Raw genomic sequence first — 16,851 nt, 5'->3', positions numbered from 1 at the left:
GAAGGACATTTAAAAGAACATGTTCATGTTTAGAATGGCCCCAGGGAGATCTTTCCCTGAGCCTGTCGCAAACTGCACGTGCACCCGCCGTTCACTGTTTTTGTGTACACAGCTTCACTTAGAGATTTTGTAAAGCCTTACAATCGTTCAAGTCTAAGCCGCTGTGCAGGCATCTACACATACGACTTACAATCGTTCAAGCCTAAGCCGCTGTGCATGCATCTACACATACGACTTACAATCGTTCAAGTCTAAGCCGCTGTGCAGGCATCTACACACACGACTTACAATCGTTCAAGTCTAAGCCGCTGTGCAGGCATCTACACATACGACTTACACTCGTTCAAGTCTAAGCCGCTGTGCAGGCATCTACACATACGACTTACAATCGTTCAAGTCTAAGCCGCTGTGCAGGCATCTACACATACGACTTACAATCGTTCAAGTCTAAGCCGCTGTGCAGGCATCTACACATACGACTTACAAGTACAATCGTTCAAGTCTAAGCCGCTGTGCAGGCATCTACACATACGACTTACAATCGTTCAAGTCTAAGCCGCTGTGCAGGCATCTACACATACGACTTACAATCGTTCAAGTCTAAGCCGCTGTGCAGGCATCTACGGATGGGGTCAGGTACATCCAGACTGGACAAAATCCAGCACAAGGCACTGAAGGTGATTGGCCCAGGCGCCTGGCTCCCCAGCCTGAAACACCGCCGACTGGTTGCTGCGCTTTCGTTCACGTTCAAGCTGTCTTACCTTCCAACAACAAGCCCCCTGAAGCCCATCCTCCCACCTCCAGCCAATCCCCGCCCAGTGGGTGGTCGATCCACTAGGTTAGCCACGGAGACTGCCCACTGCCACCCGCTCCAGCTCAAGTCGACGCTGCCCGTGCGCATTCGTAGCAGCCTCCAGGGTTCCTACCCAGACTGCATTATTCCCTTGTGGAACAGCCTACCAGCGACCATTCTACCAGCACGGCCGCAACCCAGCCAGCTCCAATCATTCAAAGAAAAATGCAACAAGTATCTGCTGCACCTGAACTGGCAAGCAGCCACCGACGCCCTATGAAACGGTTTAGACCAGTGCCTCACTAGCATCCTCCCCCCCCCCCTTACCACAATGTGACGTTATCTTTCACTCTGCTTCTCTCACGACCATCTACCCCGCATTGCCCTTGTTTCTCACTATTATTCATTTCCCCTCTTCCTCCCCTCTTCATGGTTTTACTGCATTATGGCGCGCTTTGTCTGCGTAGACGCCGAGACCTTTGAGGTCGGCAGAGCAGCCTGGCCCCGCCACCACTTCTCGCACATATTCGGGAATATAGTGGACTTTTGTATAAAAAAACAAAAACAAAAAAAAACACATACGACTTACAATCGTTCAAGTCTAAGCCGCTGTGCAGGCATCTACACATACGACTTACACTCGTTCAAGTCTAAGCCGCTGTGCAGGCATCTACACATACGACTTACACTCGTTCAAGTCTAAGCCGCTGTGCAGGCATCTACACATATGTTGAGTTCGAAACAGGCCGACTGACAACGGGAACAAGTTAGTGGGTTGGGGGAACGACATTTATTAGAGACGACGAGACAAGAGACCAAGACGAACGAAACGACTACATTGTAGAGTGAGAAAAGAGAGAGAGAGATCAAGTCTGACCGGCAAGATAAAGGGCCTGGGTAGCTATGGCAAATATGGGCGCGCAAGTAGCTACCCAGGCCAACGGAACAAAAGGAGACAAAAGGTGAGTACGTAAGTGCATGCAGGCCAGCTAGAAAAGGTACGGGAGGAGGTACCTAACATACCACCCCTCCATGAAAAAAAATCCCGCGTCCTCGCGGAGAGAAAAAAAAGAGAGAAAAAGATTAAAAAATGAACTGGAGGAGAAAACACACACACACACACACACACACATACTGCACGCGCGCATGGATCTCACGAAAGTGTGTACTAAAAAATGCACTCGTACAGATCATTCCTGTACTACTTATTGTGTGTAATAACTATTGGAGTTTGACGAGGAACGTGAATTACTAGTATTTTGCACGGCTAATACAGCCTAGTTACACTTTTGCTAAACATCCAAAAATTAGAGCGTGGCTCACCATGATCAGACCCCTAACTTGGTTATGTTTTACGAACACACGCGCGCGCACACACTACAAAAAAATTCACGAAAATAAATTATTATTATTATTTTATTATTCCACCCGCCTGTGTGGATTCACAGGAAGTGTGAGTTACGAAGTCTGAAGAAAACGTTGAACGGTCTCTGCTGGGATGACGACTACACCATAGCTCAGTGGTTAGAGCATCGCTGGCTACAAGCGAGGGTCCCTGGTTCGAGTCCTGGTACGTGACAGTCAATTTTTTCTTCAGACTTTTCCCGTTTGTCTCTTTCCCTCAAACCAGTTAATATTATTTTATTATTATTATTATTATTATTTCACAATCACGATGACATAGTGCCAATAAGCATGTGATGCGGGCGATTTTAACCAGCCATGGTGGGGACAACTGAGAAAAAGAAGGAGAAGAAAAAGAGAAAAGTAAAAAAACAAAAGGAGTACTATAGGAACCTGGAGAGAGCAGTATGAAGATTAGGCTAGCAATGGAAAACAACGAATTCAATTCAATTCAACTTAGGCGCGGGCAGAATGGAACAAAATGCAGCGAAGGTGTCGCGAGACTTTACCTCCTGCGGAAGCCGAGACCAATGAGAATAGGACTTGAACAGAGGGGATTTTAAAAGGATCGATGACCTGGCAAGTGGGAAATGGAGAGAACATCTAGTACGCGAGCTATTATTGAACCAGCTTAAATGCGCAAGTGCATGAGGAGGAGCAAGTTGAAGCTTAATACGGTGAATGAATTTGCATGCCGAGTGGGGAAAGCGTTCTGAGAGAGGGGAAGAGGAAGCCAAAATGTATAGCGTCTGAGAGGAGGTCAGAGGGGGCATGCGAAATATTAATCGAAGTAATTTACGGTGGGTGACTTCTAACCGATGCATAAGATCGGAGGATAGACCGGAGGACCAAACGAGAGAGCAGTAATCAAACAAAGGAAGAACATAAGAGTGATAAATTTGTATTCGACAACCATGGTGTAGATGGGAGATGTGAGGAGAAATGCAGCCTATCGCGGAGCAAACTCGCTTTTCAATATAGGTTACGTGCGAATCCCAGGACAAGTGTTCATCAAGAAATATACCAAGGTGTTTGTGATTTTTAACAATGTTGATAGCAATGGGATCATCAGGGAAAGTAAAAAGCCGAGTCGTAAGGAGGGTGAGGTCACTGGAGGGTCGTGGGGGGATACAAAGGATTGCCGTTTTCGACACATTGGGGCGGAGTTTCCACTTCGACATCCAGCGCACAACTTGATTAATGTGATACTGTAGCGAGTCGCAGGCTTGCAATAAGCCTGGCTCGGTTATATGGAGCGCTGTATCGTCCGCGTAGAGTGAGGTATGATCCAAACCTGCCAAATCATTAACGTATACGATGAACAATAGAGGCCCCAAGATAGAGCCCTGGGGCACTCCAGAGTGGACTGTTAGAGGGGCGGACAGGGCATGTCCAATTCGGACACTCTGTCGACGTTCAGTGAGATAGCTGGTGAGCCACTGCAGACACGTCCCGGCTACGCCAAACGCTGCTAACTTATGGAGGAGACCCCTTGTCCAGACAGTGTCAAATGCTTTGCTGAGGTCGAAAAAACATAGGAGGCTAAATTGCTTCTGATCCTTGCATTCATATAGCTTCTGCACAAGCCTCAGCAACTGCCAGGCGGTCGAATCGCCTCGCCGAAATCCAGACTGTGACGGGTCAAGGACCGGGTTCACATGTTGGTATAAGTGGCGAAATGCCACACGTTCACAGAGCTTTGAAATGGTGGAAAGGAGTGAAATCGGCCGGTAATTGGATGCAGACAGTTTACTGCCTTTATTCTTGTAAATAGGCACAACCACAGCTGCCTTCCAGACATCAGGGAAGATTCCGGTGGCGAAGGACTGGTTGAAAACTAGGCTGAGAGGGATAGCTATACTAGGAGACAGGGCTTTTAGCAGTTCATGGGATATGCCATCTGCACCTGCCGCCTTCTTGGGCTTTAGGCGACGGATGTGTTGGGCAATGGCGGTGGGAGTAGTGCTAAAAGAGGGTAGTGCTGGGAGCCCGTGGTGTGGAATACCAGGGAGAGACCATGCAGGATCATCCGGTGTTCCAAAGCTGATGAATTGGCGATTCAGAGCATTGGCAATCTGGGTAGGGTCGTTGTGTACTGTGTTATTTTCATGGAGTTCAGTGATGATAGGGTTTCCAACAGGGGTCGGCGAACGAAGCTGCTTAACAAACTTGAACAAACTAGGGGTGGATGCAATAATGGATGAGGGGTTAGTGCTAATGGAGGACACATACTGGCGGTGAGCCTCTCTAGATAGGATTCGTGCTCTGTTACGTTCGCGCTTGTAATGCTCGTGATTGCTAGGGGTAGGATACTTGCGATACAAGCTGTACGAGTCTCGCTTCCTCTTCAGCTGAGCTTTAACAGCACGTGTCAGCCACGGGGGACTTGGTGTACGTCGTCTAGGCGCTGAAGAGCGCGACCGGGTGGGTAAGAAAGCGGAGCATAGACCATGAAGGATGTCATAAAATGCTGGAGCAGTACGGTTTGGATCTCCAAGCTTCGACTGGAGAGCAGCATGCCAGTTCAAATTAGCAATGGATTCATTTAGAGCAACTAGGCGAGTGGGAAGAATGGAGGAGATGTCAAACTGACTGAAGTCAGGTATCTGGAAGGAATGGGAGGGCAGTGTAGTGTTGGGTGCAGGTGGTGATGCGGTACATGTCGGGATGCACAAACGGCCGAGAACAATTGAGTGGTCCGACTGACCGAGAGGGGCTGAGGGGCGCGGATCGCAGATGCTGGCTGCAGTGTCAGTGATCATCAGGTCCAGAGCAGCCTCATTGCCTTTGTGGGAGCGGTGGGTCGAGAACGTGACGTGTTGCTGCAAGGCAAACATGTCAAGAAGACATGAAAGGTGGTGGCCTGCGGTGTCTGTTGTTGTTCCATACCAGGTGGAACATTTAGCATTGAAATCTCCCATGATGAGGACTGGCGAGCCAGGGGTCCGTATTTTAGTCAAGCAGCTTTGAAACGAGGCGTAAAAGTTATCTACTTGGTCCGCGTCAGCGATATTGTCGCTTATCTTTCGACAATTTGAACTTAGACTTTGGACATGAACGCGTGCACTTGAAGTGATAAAACTTGGTACGATGGACGGTAAGGTATAGAATGACAACTAGCTGCGAGGAATTTATTGTCCAAGGAAGGATTCCTACTTTTTTCGGTCCTCCTCGTCACTGCTCTCAGCGCTGGCGACAAATATTTTTGCTCGGGATCGACTCTCTTGCTTTTGCAAGCTCATCTCTCTTCCTCTCCGCTGCCTGGCTATTTTCTAAAGAGAAGTCGATCGTGACGGTCGCCTTCTCTACAGGAATTCGCGTGGGCAGCACGACACCCTGTGTGGTTCAAATCAGACGCCGTTCTTTGCAAGATTTTATTTTGAACGACGACGACGCGTACAGTACGAGTCGTACTTGCAAATCTCCACAACGCGCTGGATACTCCGAGCGTTGAGCTGGAGGTAAGGGAGCTGCGATCCCAGCTTGATGAGCGATCCCTGAGGTGAGCGATCTCGGCCGTTCAGCAAAATGGAGCTGATTCCGAGTAGCCGATTACTTTCTTGTGGCTTGCGCTGCTCTTGCCTACACAGCGTAACAAGATAATCTATTTTGATGCGGCGCTGTATCAATCAGAATCACCCACCTGTCGCTCTCGAAATCCACTCGAACTCTAGCTAGACCTTTCAGGTACTAGCAAACTAACTTGCCAACCAAAATTGGGATGAAATGGGCTGCCAAGTAAGCATTGGCGACATATAAACAAAGCTCAAAGATAAGCGACAATATCGCTGACGCGGACCAAGTATCACCGACGGGTCGGTGGACGGTGGGCGGTAGACAGCCGCAATTTGGATGGGCTGCTGGCGCGTGGGGCAAGCAGAGGTTCCAGTGGATGGCGATATCTCTACCCAGGTAGCTTCGAATTGCGGAAGATGTAGGTCTGTACGGTGGGTAATAGGACCAAATGCACTTGATTTTACTAAGATAGCAACACCGCCATAGGCCAGGAAGTCGTTGGTGTTAATTTTATTCTCGGAGGTGGGTCGATCCCTTCGAAAACATTCATAGCCTGGGAAGGAGAGGGAAATTTGTGGACGCAACCAGGTTTCAGTTATGCAAACAACAAGGGGACAGCTGGTCGTGAGAAAGTCGGATAGCTCAGCAGATTTGTTTCTAAGGGAACGTGCATTGATACAGGCTACGGGAAAGGAGGCCAGGGGCGTTGAAGGATAGAAGGGTGTTGCGTTAGGGTCAAGTTGAGGTGTTGGTTTACTCATTGTTCAGATTCAGCCTGGTCAGTGTGGAACCTCCATTTGACGAAGAAGCATACAAAAAAAAGAAAGAGAGAAAGGTAGCTGACCTGCATGGCTTGAACGAGAATAGACGAGGTAAGGTTGGCGTAGGAGAGAAGAGGTTGATAGAGACGAGACGAGGTTGGCGTAGGAGAGACGAGACTGACATGGACGAGACGAGGTTGACATAGACGAGACGAATGGTGGTTGAGGACGGCTGGGCATGGGATGATCTCAGGGTCGTGGGTCGATCAATAATCGGGCGCCAATGTTGAGTTCGAAACAGGCCGACTGACAACGGGAACAAGTTAGTGGGTTGGGGGAACGACATTTATTAGAGACGACGAGACAAGAGACCAAGACGAACGAAACGACTACATTGTAGAGTGAGAAAAGAGAGAGAGAGAGATCAAGTCTGACCGGCAAGATAAAGGGCCTGGGTAGCTATGGCAAATATGGGCGCGCAAGTAGCTACCCAGGCCAACGGAACAAAAGGAGACAAAAGGTGAGTACGTAAGTGCATGCAGGCCAGCTAGAAAAGGTACGGGAGGAGGTACCTAACACATACGACTTACAATCGTTCAAGTCTAAGCCGCTGTGCAGGCATCTACACATACGACTTACAATCGTTCAAGTCTAAGCCGCTGTGCAGGCATCTACACATACGACTTACAATCGTTCAAGTCTAAGCCGCTGTGCAGGCATCTACACATACGACTTACAATCGTTCAAGTCTAAGCCGCTGTGCAGGCATCTACACATACGACTTACAATCGTTCAAGTCTAAGCCGCTGTGCAGGCATCTACACTACGACTTACAATCGTTCAAGTCTAAGCCGCTGTGCAGGCATCTACACATACGACTTACAATCGTTCAAGTCTAAGCCGCTGTGCAGGCATCTACACATACGACTTACAATCGTTCAAGTCTAAGCATGCTATGCAGACATACACCGTCTTAAAAATGTTGTAAAATTTTGAACGGCCTCTGCTGGGATGACGACTACACCATAGCTCAGTGGTTAGAGCATCGCTGGCTACAAGCGAAGGTCCCTGGTTCGAGTCCTGGTGGTGACAGTCAATTTTTTCTTCGGACTTTTCCCGTTTGTCTCTTTCCCTCAAACCAGTTAACATACACAGTCTGTAAGCAGTGCACTGGGTATCCCGCAGCCCGGCATACCCAGTACAGTACAGACACACGTATCCCGCAGCCCGGCATACCCAGTACAGTACAGTACAGTACAGCTTACAGCGGCTGGGTCATGTACTGCAGCAGATCAGAGTCACAAAGTGAGTGGCTATTCACCACATTGACTGTACCACCGGCATTATAGGACTGTTGTCACTTGTCAGCTCCTCTGTCAACAGCAAGCTGGTGGCTGTGTATTGTCTCGGATGTTTTTTCTCCCCATGACAAAAATCTGGTCCCGTGAATTCCGCGATTCCACGGATTGCAGAATTTCCGCAGAATCCAGTAGTGCCCGCAGAATTCAGAGAATCTCTCGGAATATTGCAGAAAATAGTGAAAAACTGCTTTTTCGGGAGACTTTTGATGTATTTCACAGCCGAACTAAACTGCTTGTGACTTCCAAAATCAACTTCCAGTATATTTTGGAGCTTTCAATTTTTTCAATCTCTTTCTAAGCTCATTTTCCTTTCAGAATTGCCGCAGAATATGGAAAGATTTGCAGAATTAGCACAGAATTTTCTGTTTTCAGATGCAGAATTCTGCACGGAATTTCTGATATTCTGCCGCGGAATTCACGGGGGACAGAGCAATGACTTGACAGCGGTATACATGTAGTACTGCTTGCCTGTAATCCCGGTGTCTGTCTGGTGTGTTGTTTGTTTGTGCATGCATGTTATTTTCACTTTATATGTGCTGTTCTGCAGAGGGTGGTGAAATGTGTGGGGTGGATGGCCAGCGTGCATGCCCCAAGAAGGAGTTTCTGCCCATCCTCTTCTTGGCTGTGTACGCACTCATGAGCAACATCTTGCTCATTGACTTGCTGAGCGCCGTGTTCAAGTAAGACGTGTTGCGCATAGTGGCGGCTAGATTATACATGACGCTAATGTAGCATGGCTACTTTATGACACGTAATTTGAATACACATAAATAGTACACCGTAGGAATGCATGGATAGCTGTGCGCATACTCGCACTGCCTTGTCTTCTTCTTCTCCTTGTGAGACAATGAACGAATGATAACTACTTACGTAACAATAAGTATGTGCTTTGAGTGCTGAGAGTATACGAGTTACAATGGTGGCAGCGGAAAAATAGTCGTCGGTTTTGTCCTCGGCTGGGAAGACGCCTCCGCAGGAGAGACAAGTTGCAGAGTCGACAAGTTCCAGAGAGTCTGAGACCAGTTCCAGCTACTCGGGAGACCAGCCCACAGACTAAGTTCTAATTTACTAGTATTGGTCATTCTATCCTTCGTCTCGTTACACATACATGCCACGGCAGGATGCCAGGAAAGCAGACGCGACTTTTAGTGTCACGAGTACATAAAGCGGTGTGCGGAGCTCCGCAAACGGGCCAGGACAGCGCAACTTGTCGCTGACATTGTTCTGACACAGTGCTACGGCACGAACTGATGTCACAGGTCATATCTACACAGTTCCGAGTATGGTACTTCGAAGTACAATTGTGCGGCATAGGTCATATTGACAGTTTTAGCTATTACGGTACAAGCTGACGTCATAGGTCATACTTGTATTGACGCAATGCGACATTTCAGTGGATGATGGCGGATCTTGACGAATCATCAAAGGTTATAAATGATGAATATCACTTTCCAAAGTCAAACTGGTGCTTAAAGGGGAACTGTCACCAAAAATTTTCTTTGTCTTATCTTGTAGTTCTTTGGCTCCTGATCACGATGGTGTTATTCGTTTTTCTCTGCGATGACTGGAAGTGGGTGAAAACTTGAAAAGAAGGCGCCATGGTTGTTAGCAACGCCGCTCTTAGTCAAGGCATCTGGTATAATGAGGTACAGTGTACTTCGCTCATCAATCAGCTCACTAATCATGCTTTGAACACTTGGTCCGATCATTAGTGCTGAAACGATTATATCGATTACTCGTTACTTACTCGATAAGAAATAGATCGAACGGTTATTTCGATTTTATCGGCTAAACGAGTAGAATGGTACTGACGCTCGGTATGGGATTTTCTCCCTTTTGGGGGTCGCACAAAGCGTGCATGCACCGAAAGTGTTGCGAGTACGACACGATGGTACATGTCGACTGTACACTTGCAACGTCGACGTACGTGTAAGTACAAGCGCGATCTGAGAAACATCGACGCGATCACTGTTATGTTGCCATATTTTTAGCTGACTACTTTTCTTACATACAGCATGCAGGTCTGGCCGGCTCAGTATGTGCGAGTAGCTAGCTGCAGGTGCTGGAGTTCTCTCCGCGTGCGAGTTGTCTTGAGCCAAAGACAGTAAAGTGGTTTTCAGTTTCATGTTTTCCGTTCTATCGACGGTTCCCGAACCAGTTTGGTCGACGACGAGCTAGGCCTGGCGTCTGGTCCAATTAATATTTAGAGCATAGACAGGAAAAGCAACTAGTTACTTGTTGGCGCGCCTCTAGTCAGCTCATCCGTCGAAATCCGCCGATCTGCACCCCTGGCCGGCTTCTCTGACTTCATCGTCGGACTCAGCGAAGTCACAGGTGAAGGGCACCATCAGCTCTTGGGTTGCAACCAGTGCGTCGCCTCTGTCTGGTCCGTAATCGTCTGGTCAGTCCGAACAACTGACGGGCTTGTTGCGGGATCATCTGATCTATGCGGCCGCTTTCCGTCGTTGGCGATGTTGGACTCGTAAATGTTTTGAAACTCACAGAATGCACATGACTGTACTGATGTAGTTACAATAATAATCGTTTAGCCGATAAGCCGATCGTTATGGTATCAGCTAAGCCACTAAGGAAAAAACGTAATCGTTTCAGCACTACCGATCATACCTCAGTAACTTTTTATTTTATTTTATTTTTTACTATTGAACACTCACTGCATGATGAACTAAAATGAGGAGAAGAACTCGACACAATGGTACATATCCAGCAGGACGGAGTGGGTGGGACCTGTGAAGCTCAGCCGACCAAGGGTCTCGGCATCACAGCTGCACATGTGCACCAAAGGAAACAAAATGGGGAGTGGAAGGGCGGGGAGGGGAGCAGGAGAGCAAGAACTCTAAGGGTAGGAAAGAGAGGAGGGAGGGGAGGAAACCAGGACACTTGTTATTCCAAGATATGAGTGCAAACAAGTAAGCAAACAAGTACAAAGATAGCAGTATCAAGATCATGATGCTGAGGCGAAAGTAGAGGCGCTCTTATAATTGAACTCATTTTTTTCTCACGAGGACATGCAGCTGCTTGCCTCCATGTTCTATTCTTGGAACCTTCCCAGTCAAATGGGTTCTCTCTCAGCGGGCTCTGATTTGTGTTAGGCCACCTGGCAGGTACCCACTGTGGTTCTTTGTGGAGAACAATTTCACGTTTTGTGGCCTGGGTTCACTCCTGCATCTAAAGGGCTACATGCTTCTACACGAAATCACGATCATCACTGCAGCATTGTCATAAATACTCGAAAGGACTTTCAAGTAGGGCTCAAACAGTTAGTCCGATTAACCGGTTTAAGACCGGTTTTGAAAAGATAACGGTTAACCGTTTGTGTAAAGGTTACGCGGGTACTTTTTCAAGTTCTCGAAGTACGAATTTTTACAGAGTTTTGGCAGTTTTACAACCTATCGTGTCTGTACATGTACACATGCATACATGCACACTACACAGTACCATCCGTGACAATTTGAATCAATTTCATGCCATCTTTAATGCTTCTGGTCTGTGAATAGGCGTGAATGAGCATGCCAACATGTGCTGCATGGATTAGTACTTAGTAGTAAGTCTGCAGAGTACATTTTTGACCAAGTATATTGTACAATACTGTTCAAACTAGGTACGCGCCAGACTGCCGCAGCTTATAGGTTATAACGGATAAACCGACCGTTAGCGTAGCAGTTAACTGTTAAGGTGAAAACCGTAGCCGTTTGAGCCCTACTTTCAAGGTTCGATCATGCATCTCTCTCTCTCTCAGCAAAAGTCAAAAGCCCCGAAAAAAGATGGCACATGCGCCTCACAAGTGGAGCGGGGAAACACAAATGACGTTGCGTGGAGCCGATGTAAAAATGGGAAGTAGTAAAATAACAACTAAGTAGTCGAGATTCAGATCATGAAGCTCGCGTATGCGACACTCTTCTCAATACATATATGCAGCCTTGCTATCTGACCCGGTTTCCCAGCTATATCCCTACTTATGTGCCATAGTTGGCTACCACCCACTCTCCAATATCCCTACTTATCTGCCGTGCCGGGTTGGCTAACACCCACTCTCTAAATTAGATACCGTGCAGAAGCTATTTGAAATTTAATCATGATCAATGCTGCATTGATTGTGGTAAGGCAAGTTGCGGGTGACAACCACTGTTTGTTTGTGTTCACTTGCGATTTACGCTCTTGCAGCAACACGTATGAAGAAGTGCAGGGCCAAGCTGTACAGATCTGGAAGTTCAACCGCTACTCGCTCGTCATGGAGTACCTGAGTCGCTCTCGCTGGCCACCTCCGTTTAGCGTCGTCAGCCAGATCATTCTCTCACTTGCGCACTGCGTGGGTGTCGGCATATCACTATGGGGCGACCTCAGTGAACTGGGTACTGACGTCTGTCACCAGCCGACATGAGATGTTGTTTAGAAACATTCATGCGTTTGTACTACTAGTACTAGTACTCACTACTAGTGCAGGTTCAGGTAGAATGTGTAAGGCTCACTTTGAAGAAGAAGAAAAACGAAATGTGACAAGCTCTGACTAACTGTCCACCAATGTACAAGTAACCAGATCATAATACTGTCAGAGAGTACTTCTTCTGTCCTTCTTCTTATCCATGGTCATATTGGCTCACCTTCCGAGTTTTATTCTTTGAAATTTTATTGCCTGAAATAAATAAAATTAAAAAAATTTCTCGGTTCGCGTGAGACTCGGCTGAAAGCCGAGTTTTCCGCATCCGCCGTGGGAACGCCACCACCCTCTAGGATCAAAGGCGCAGATGCAGCGCCTAAACGGTGGGAGGTGGGTAGATCAGACCCACCACCAAGTGGTCAAAGACCAAAATCCCATTAGCTGCATCCATGCAGGCATAGTGGGATGGTCTAAGACCATGATTGAGAAACAGAGGGTACCAGGTTCAAGTCCTGCTTGGAAGCGGAAGGAATTTTTCCAGCCGTGCTGCGACCCACAGTTAATTGGGAACTCGTGGCCTGGCACGAGGGTAACATGGATGCAGCTATTGCCTGAAAACTCTCCAAGTATTCAGGAAGCGTGAGCACCATGCTAGGAGCAGCCAACTCCGTACACTATCTTTTTTATTGTTTACACTCATGAGAACTGTTTGCTTCACTCTCCTCAGCAGCTTTGCAGCCCAAATTCAGTAGACATGTGTCTGATATTCAGGAGGAGGCAAGGGAAAGGATGGCCTGGAGCCACAGCTTCAGAATTTGTTTTACTTCGCATGGCCGCTGATGTCATAGTATTAGTAGTGAGCAGCAGAGAGTTTTTCTCTTAGTCAGATCGCATGCCATGAGCAGGTCAACGGGTGAGTTGGTTTCCCGTCTTCTTTTCTCCCTTCCCTTTGATGCATGCTGGCTGAAGCTGAGGTTGTGGAGGATGCGGGTGATGTACAGCAGCTGCAAGAGTTTGAGCACAGCGCACTGCAGAGTTTCCTCAACTCAAAGACGGAGCAGCAAGAAGAAGAGTCACAATCGGAAGGCAAACAAGTGCAGTCATCGGCTACCGAGCTTCTGGAAAGGTAGCGGGTGTGCGTGACTGGGACTGCTCTTTTAAAATCAGTTTGCCCATTTGTTTGAATAGGCTTGTGAAATGTACTGTATGTACATGCGTACTGTAAGACATGTAAATTATAACGAGGAAGCAAATCTAACGTTTTAAAAACACGGGTGACATTTCTTCGTTATAATAAGTTCTGTTGAGGCTGTAAGGCCACACATGTGATATGTGCGGATATGCCTGAAGACTGCGAAATCGTTATCGTATGCTCTCGTTAACCTATGGATTTTGGACAATCGTTAAATTTGTGACTCGTCATAATAACATGTCTTGCAGTAGACTTGACTCAAACACAGTACACGACCCGAAAAAGGCAAGCATGCCAACCTCTGCCGTGTGCTGTTGGCTGGGTCGGGTTTGCATGTCCACATGTTTGCTTTCTTTCTTACTGAAAGCTGCATGTATAATTGCATGCCCGGCTTGGTTCCTGCTTTCCAAGCCGCAAGTCATGGCTTGTAGAGCACTGTGCCTGGGTACTACGTAGTCTACACCACACTTCAAGACACATGCACAATCTTTGTATGGTGGCAATGGGATAACAGTCTCCTCCGGGAAATCAAGCAGGAACACTATGTTCGATCTGGCATTGAACCTGATCTACATCTACGAATAGCAAGTTTTCGTTGGAACTTCAGCTGGAAAAAATGAAGAAAGCGCCAATACACATCAGTCAACTTGTCACTATTATTTTGCAAAGCTGTTGTATCCACGATGCATACTTGTACCAAGTTTTCACAGATATTCTCTCTGCCATAACAGTCCAGTAACTTACGGACAATTTATACAGTTCTAAGTTTTCAAACCCACTTTGGCCACAAGTTATGCTCGAACAAACAGTTTTTGATTTAGTTTTCAGGTTTTGGACTTGCCACTCCACACATTGGGTAATGTTTACGCAGTTAAATCTGCTGGTCGTGATAAAACTTGTTGCGGGACTGAAATCCCCGGGCCTAACGTCCTTCTGATAGGCATGTGCATATACACTTACTCTGCAGTCTCAATACTCTGCAGTCTCAATACTCTGCAGTCTCAATACTCTGCAGTCTCAATACTCTGCAGTCTCAATACTCTGCAGTCTCAACTCTGCAGTCTCAATACTATGCAGTCTCAACTCTGCAGTCTCAATACTCTGCAGTCTCAATAACCAAGCCCATTCCCGGAGGACTTGTGCAGAGAAATTAGGGAAGCGTTTCACATTGCTTCTGGTTCAAGTTAGAGCAAGAATTCCTTTGTGAAAGCCAAGTTGATTTCTGACAGGGCTGTAGATTTGGACATGTATGTGGAGAATAAATTCGTATAGTGAATTGACCCTGTGTCTACAGTGAGTCTGGAGTGCAATCCTAATACTGTACACCCGCTTACACATTGCGCAGCAGGAAACTGGCCAACACAGCTATTTGGCACAGACCTGCAGAAGCTATAGGTAGGAATGCAGAGCAAATTGCAAGCCATTGAAGCATGTAATGAATCAGAACGGACTACCAATGTGCATTGATTGCTTGCATAACGTACTCCTCTAATATGTGTTACTCACAGGCTGCAGAAGTGAACCCTGTCCTCCACGCGTTTTGTTTGTTTGTTTGTTTTGGAAATTTGTACTCCGGCCGCACTATTACAGGATGACACGGCTGGAGGCGACAATACAGCAACTCTGCACTGCAATCCAGACTCAAGACGATGCCGGGCACGGTCCGGCCTCAGTCTCGCGACCCCGGTTAGGCCCTGCTGGCCCAGCTGCGGATGAACTGCATAGCCTGGCAGGAAGGCTTTGATTGTCTCCTGAACTAGCCGGGTATACATGTATTTATACTGTGCAGTGTGCTAGTGATAATCATGAACACTAGTATTGCGATCATGTTGTACACAGTCTTGATACCCCCCCCCCCCCGGCCCCAGTGCATGTGTGTGCATGCGAGCGCACACACACATACACAGACAGACCGACAGACACACACACACACACACACACACACACACACACACACACACACACACATACCCCCCCCCCCACACACACACACACAAACACACACACACACCACACACACACACACACACACGCACACACACACACACACACACACACACAGACACAAACACACACACACACACATTGCAACTACAGCTTCTCATTTCGTAGCTATGATCTGGCTTCAAACACAATGGCTCAAGGAAAGCTTGTAGACGTTTTGAAATTGGGATGAACTGCTGTTTGGCCAATCCGAATTGCCGCCATGATGCGAATATTTGCAGCTCAATAATGGCCCTGCTGGTTCATCTCTAAGTCCATTCGGAGGTTGATTTGATGGAAAAGTGATGCAGCTAATTGCATGCATCTTTCTGTCCGGCTTCAAGACCTGTTCCTTCTGCTTACTGTGCGTTCCTGTGGCAAGTCATTTTTGTTGCTTCCAAATGCATTCCTATGCAGGTGTTGCGAATTTGTATTACGACTATGATTTACGCATGTCGTTGTATTTGGTTCTTGTCTTGTGGAGTTCAGTGTCTGATGTCAAATATGGTCTAAATGTACGCGCGAGTATGGGGGGTGATGTGTGACGTTTATGGTATGTGGTAGGTCTACATGCAAGAGTACGCGTTGTCAGAGTGTGAGGATGTGCTTCCGTCTGTTTGAGACTGAGAGTGATGTCAAGTGAATGCTGTTCATACATGCGCAGTGCTAGTTACTGTTTGGTCTGGGAATGAGAGTCGTGTGTGATTCGTCCGTGGTCTGGTTGTCTTGGTACAATGTACCAAGACAACCAGTCATGGTCTTGGTCATGTGTTCTGTACGTATTACTAGTATTACTATTAGTCCCTGATTGGTCGTCACGATTTGTCCTCGCAGACCTCGGTTTATTACTGCTTGTTCTTTGTTGTTTTCGTTGAGTCTTTTCCCGGGAGTCCTTCCCGTTGTCCTTTTTGTCGTCTCCAAGTTTGTCTCTCTCCTCCTGCGCCCTCACCATTTGTTGATAGAATATAACTGAAGATATAAACAATAGTTGGCGTTGTTGTGTGGCGGGGGCCAGGGGGAGAAGCCTACTTCACAGGTGAGTATATCCTACGTGACACTATCAATGATAACTGGTTTCGTTGTCTTGCTTCTCGCCACAATCTGGTTTGTGGAACTATCATGTATGCGCGTGTGTGTGTATGTGTGCATGTGTGTGTGTGTCCCATATTTTTTTTTTTTTACTATGTTCACATAACCAGCTCGATAAGAATAAGGAAAGACAATGGTACAGAGACTAGGACAAACGTGACAACTAATGAGCAGGCGCTGCACCGAGACGCAGCAGTGATGGTGGGGCATTGATGACTCTGCCGACCTGAGGTCTCGGCGTCACGGCCAAAAACACGCACCAAAAACAATGAAAAAAAGAAGAAGATAGAGCTGTACAGGTAAGAAAGATGCAAAACCCAAGGCTTAATTAACACGAGCGATTGTGGGGAAGAAAC

The 16,851-nt window shown here is 47.2% G+C and overlaps 1 protein-coding gene across 2 annotated transcripts in view; it reads left to right on the top strand.

Moving 5' to 3' along the window:
- LOC135805122 (transient receptor potential cation channel subfamily M member 2-like) overlaps positions 1-15,397 on the top strand; it is a 38,340-nt gene extending 22,943 nt beyond the window's left edge. For both annotated transcript variants that reach the window (XM_065319123.1, XM_065319122.1), the window contains exons 18-21: positions 8,383-8,515; positions 12,018-12,205; positions 13,201-13,357; positions 15,014-15,397. In XM_065319123.1, the coding sequence (XP_065175195.1) occupies positions 8,383-8,515; positions 12,018-12,205; positions 13,201-13,357; positions 15,014-15,167 (632 nt within the window). In that variant the 3' untranslated portion in view covers positions 15,168-15,397. The remainder of the gene's footprint in view (positions 1-8,382; positions 8,516-12,017; positions 12,206-13,200; positions 13,358-15,013) is intronic.
- Positions 15,398-16,851: the final 1,454 nt, after the last annotated feature.

Source organism: Sycon ciliatum, chromosome 1 (assembly GCF_964019385.1).
Source record: "Sycon ciliatum chromosome 1, ocSycCili1.1, whole genome shotgun sequence".
Taxonomy (NCBI): domain Eukaryota; kingdom Metazoa; phylum Porifera; class Calcarea; order Leucosolenida; family Sycettidae; genus Sycon; species Sycon ciliatum.
Note: the sequence above shows the minus strand (reverse complement) of the source record. Positions and strands in the feature narration are given on the sequence as shown.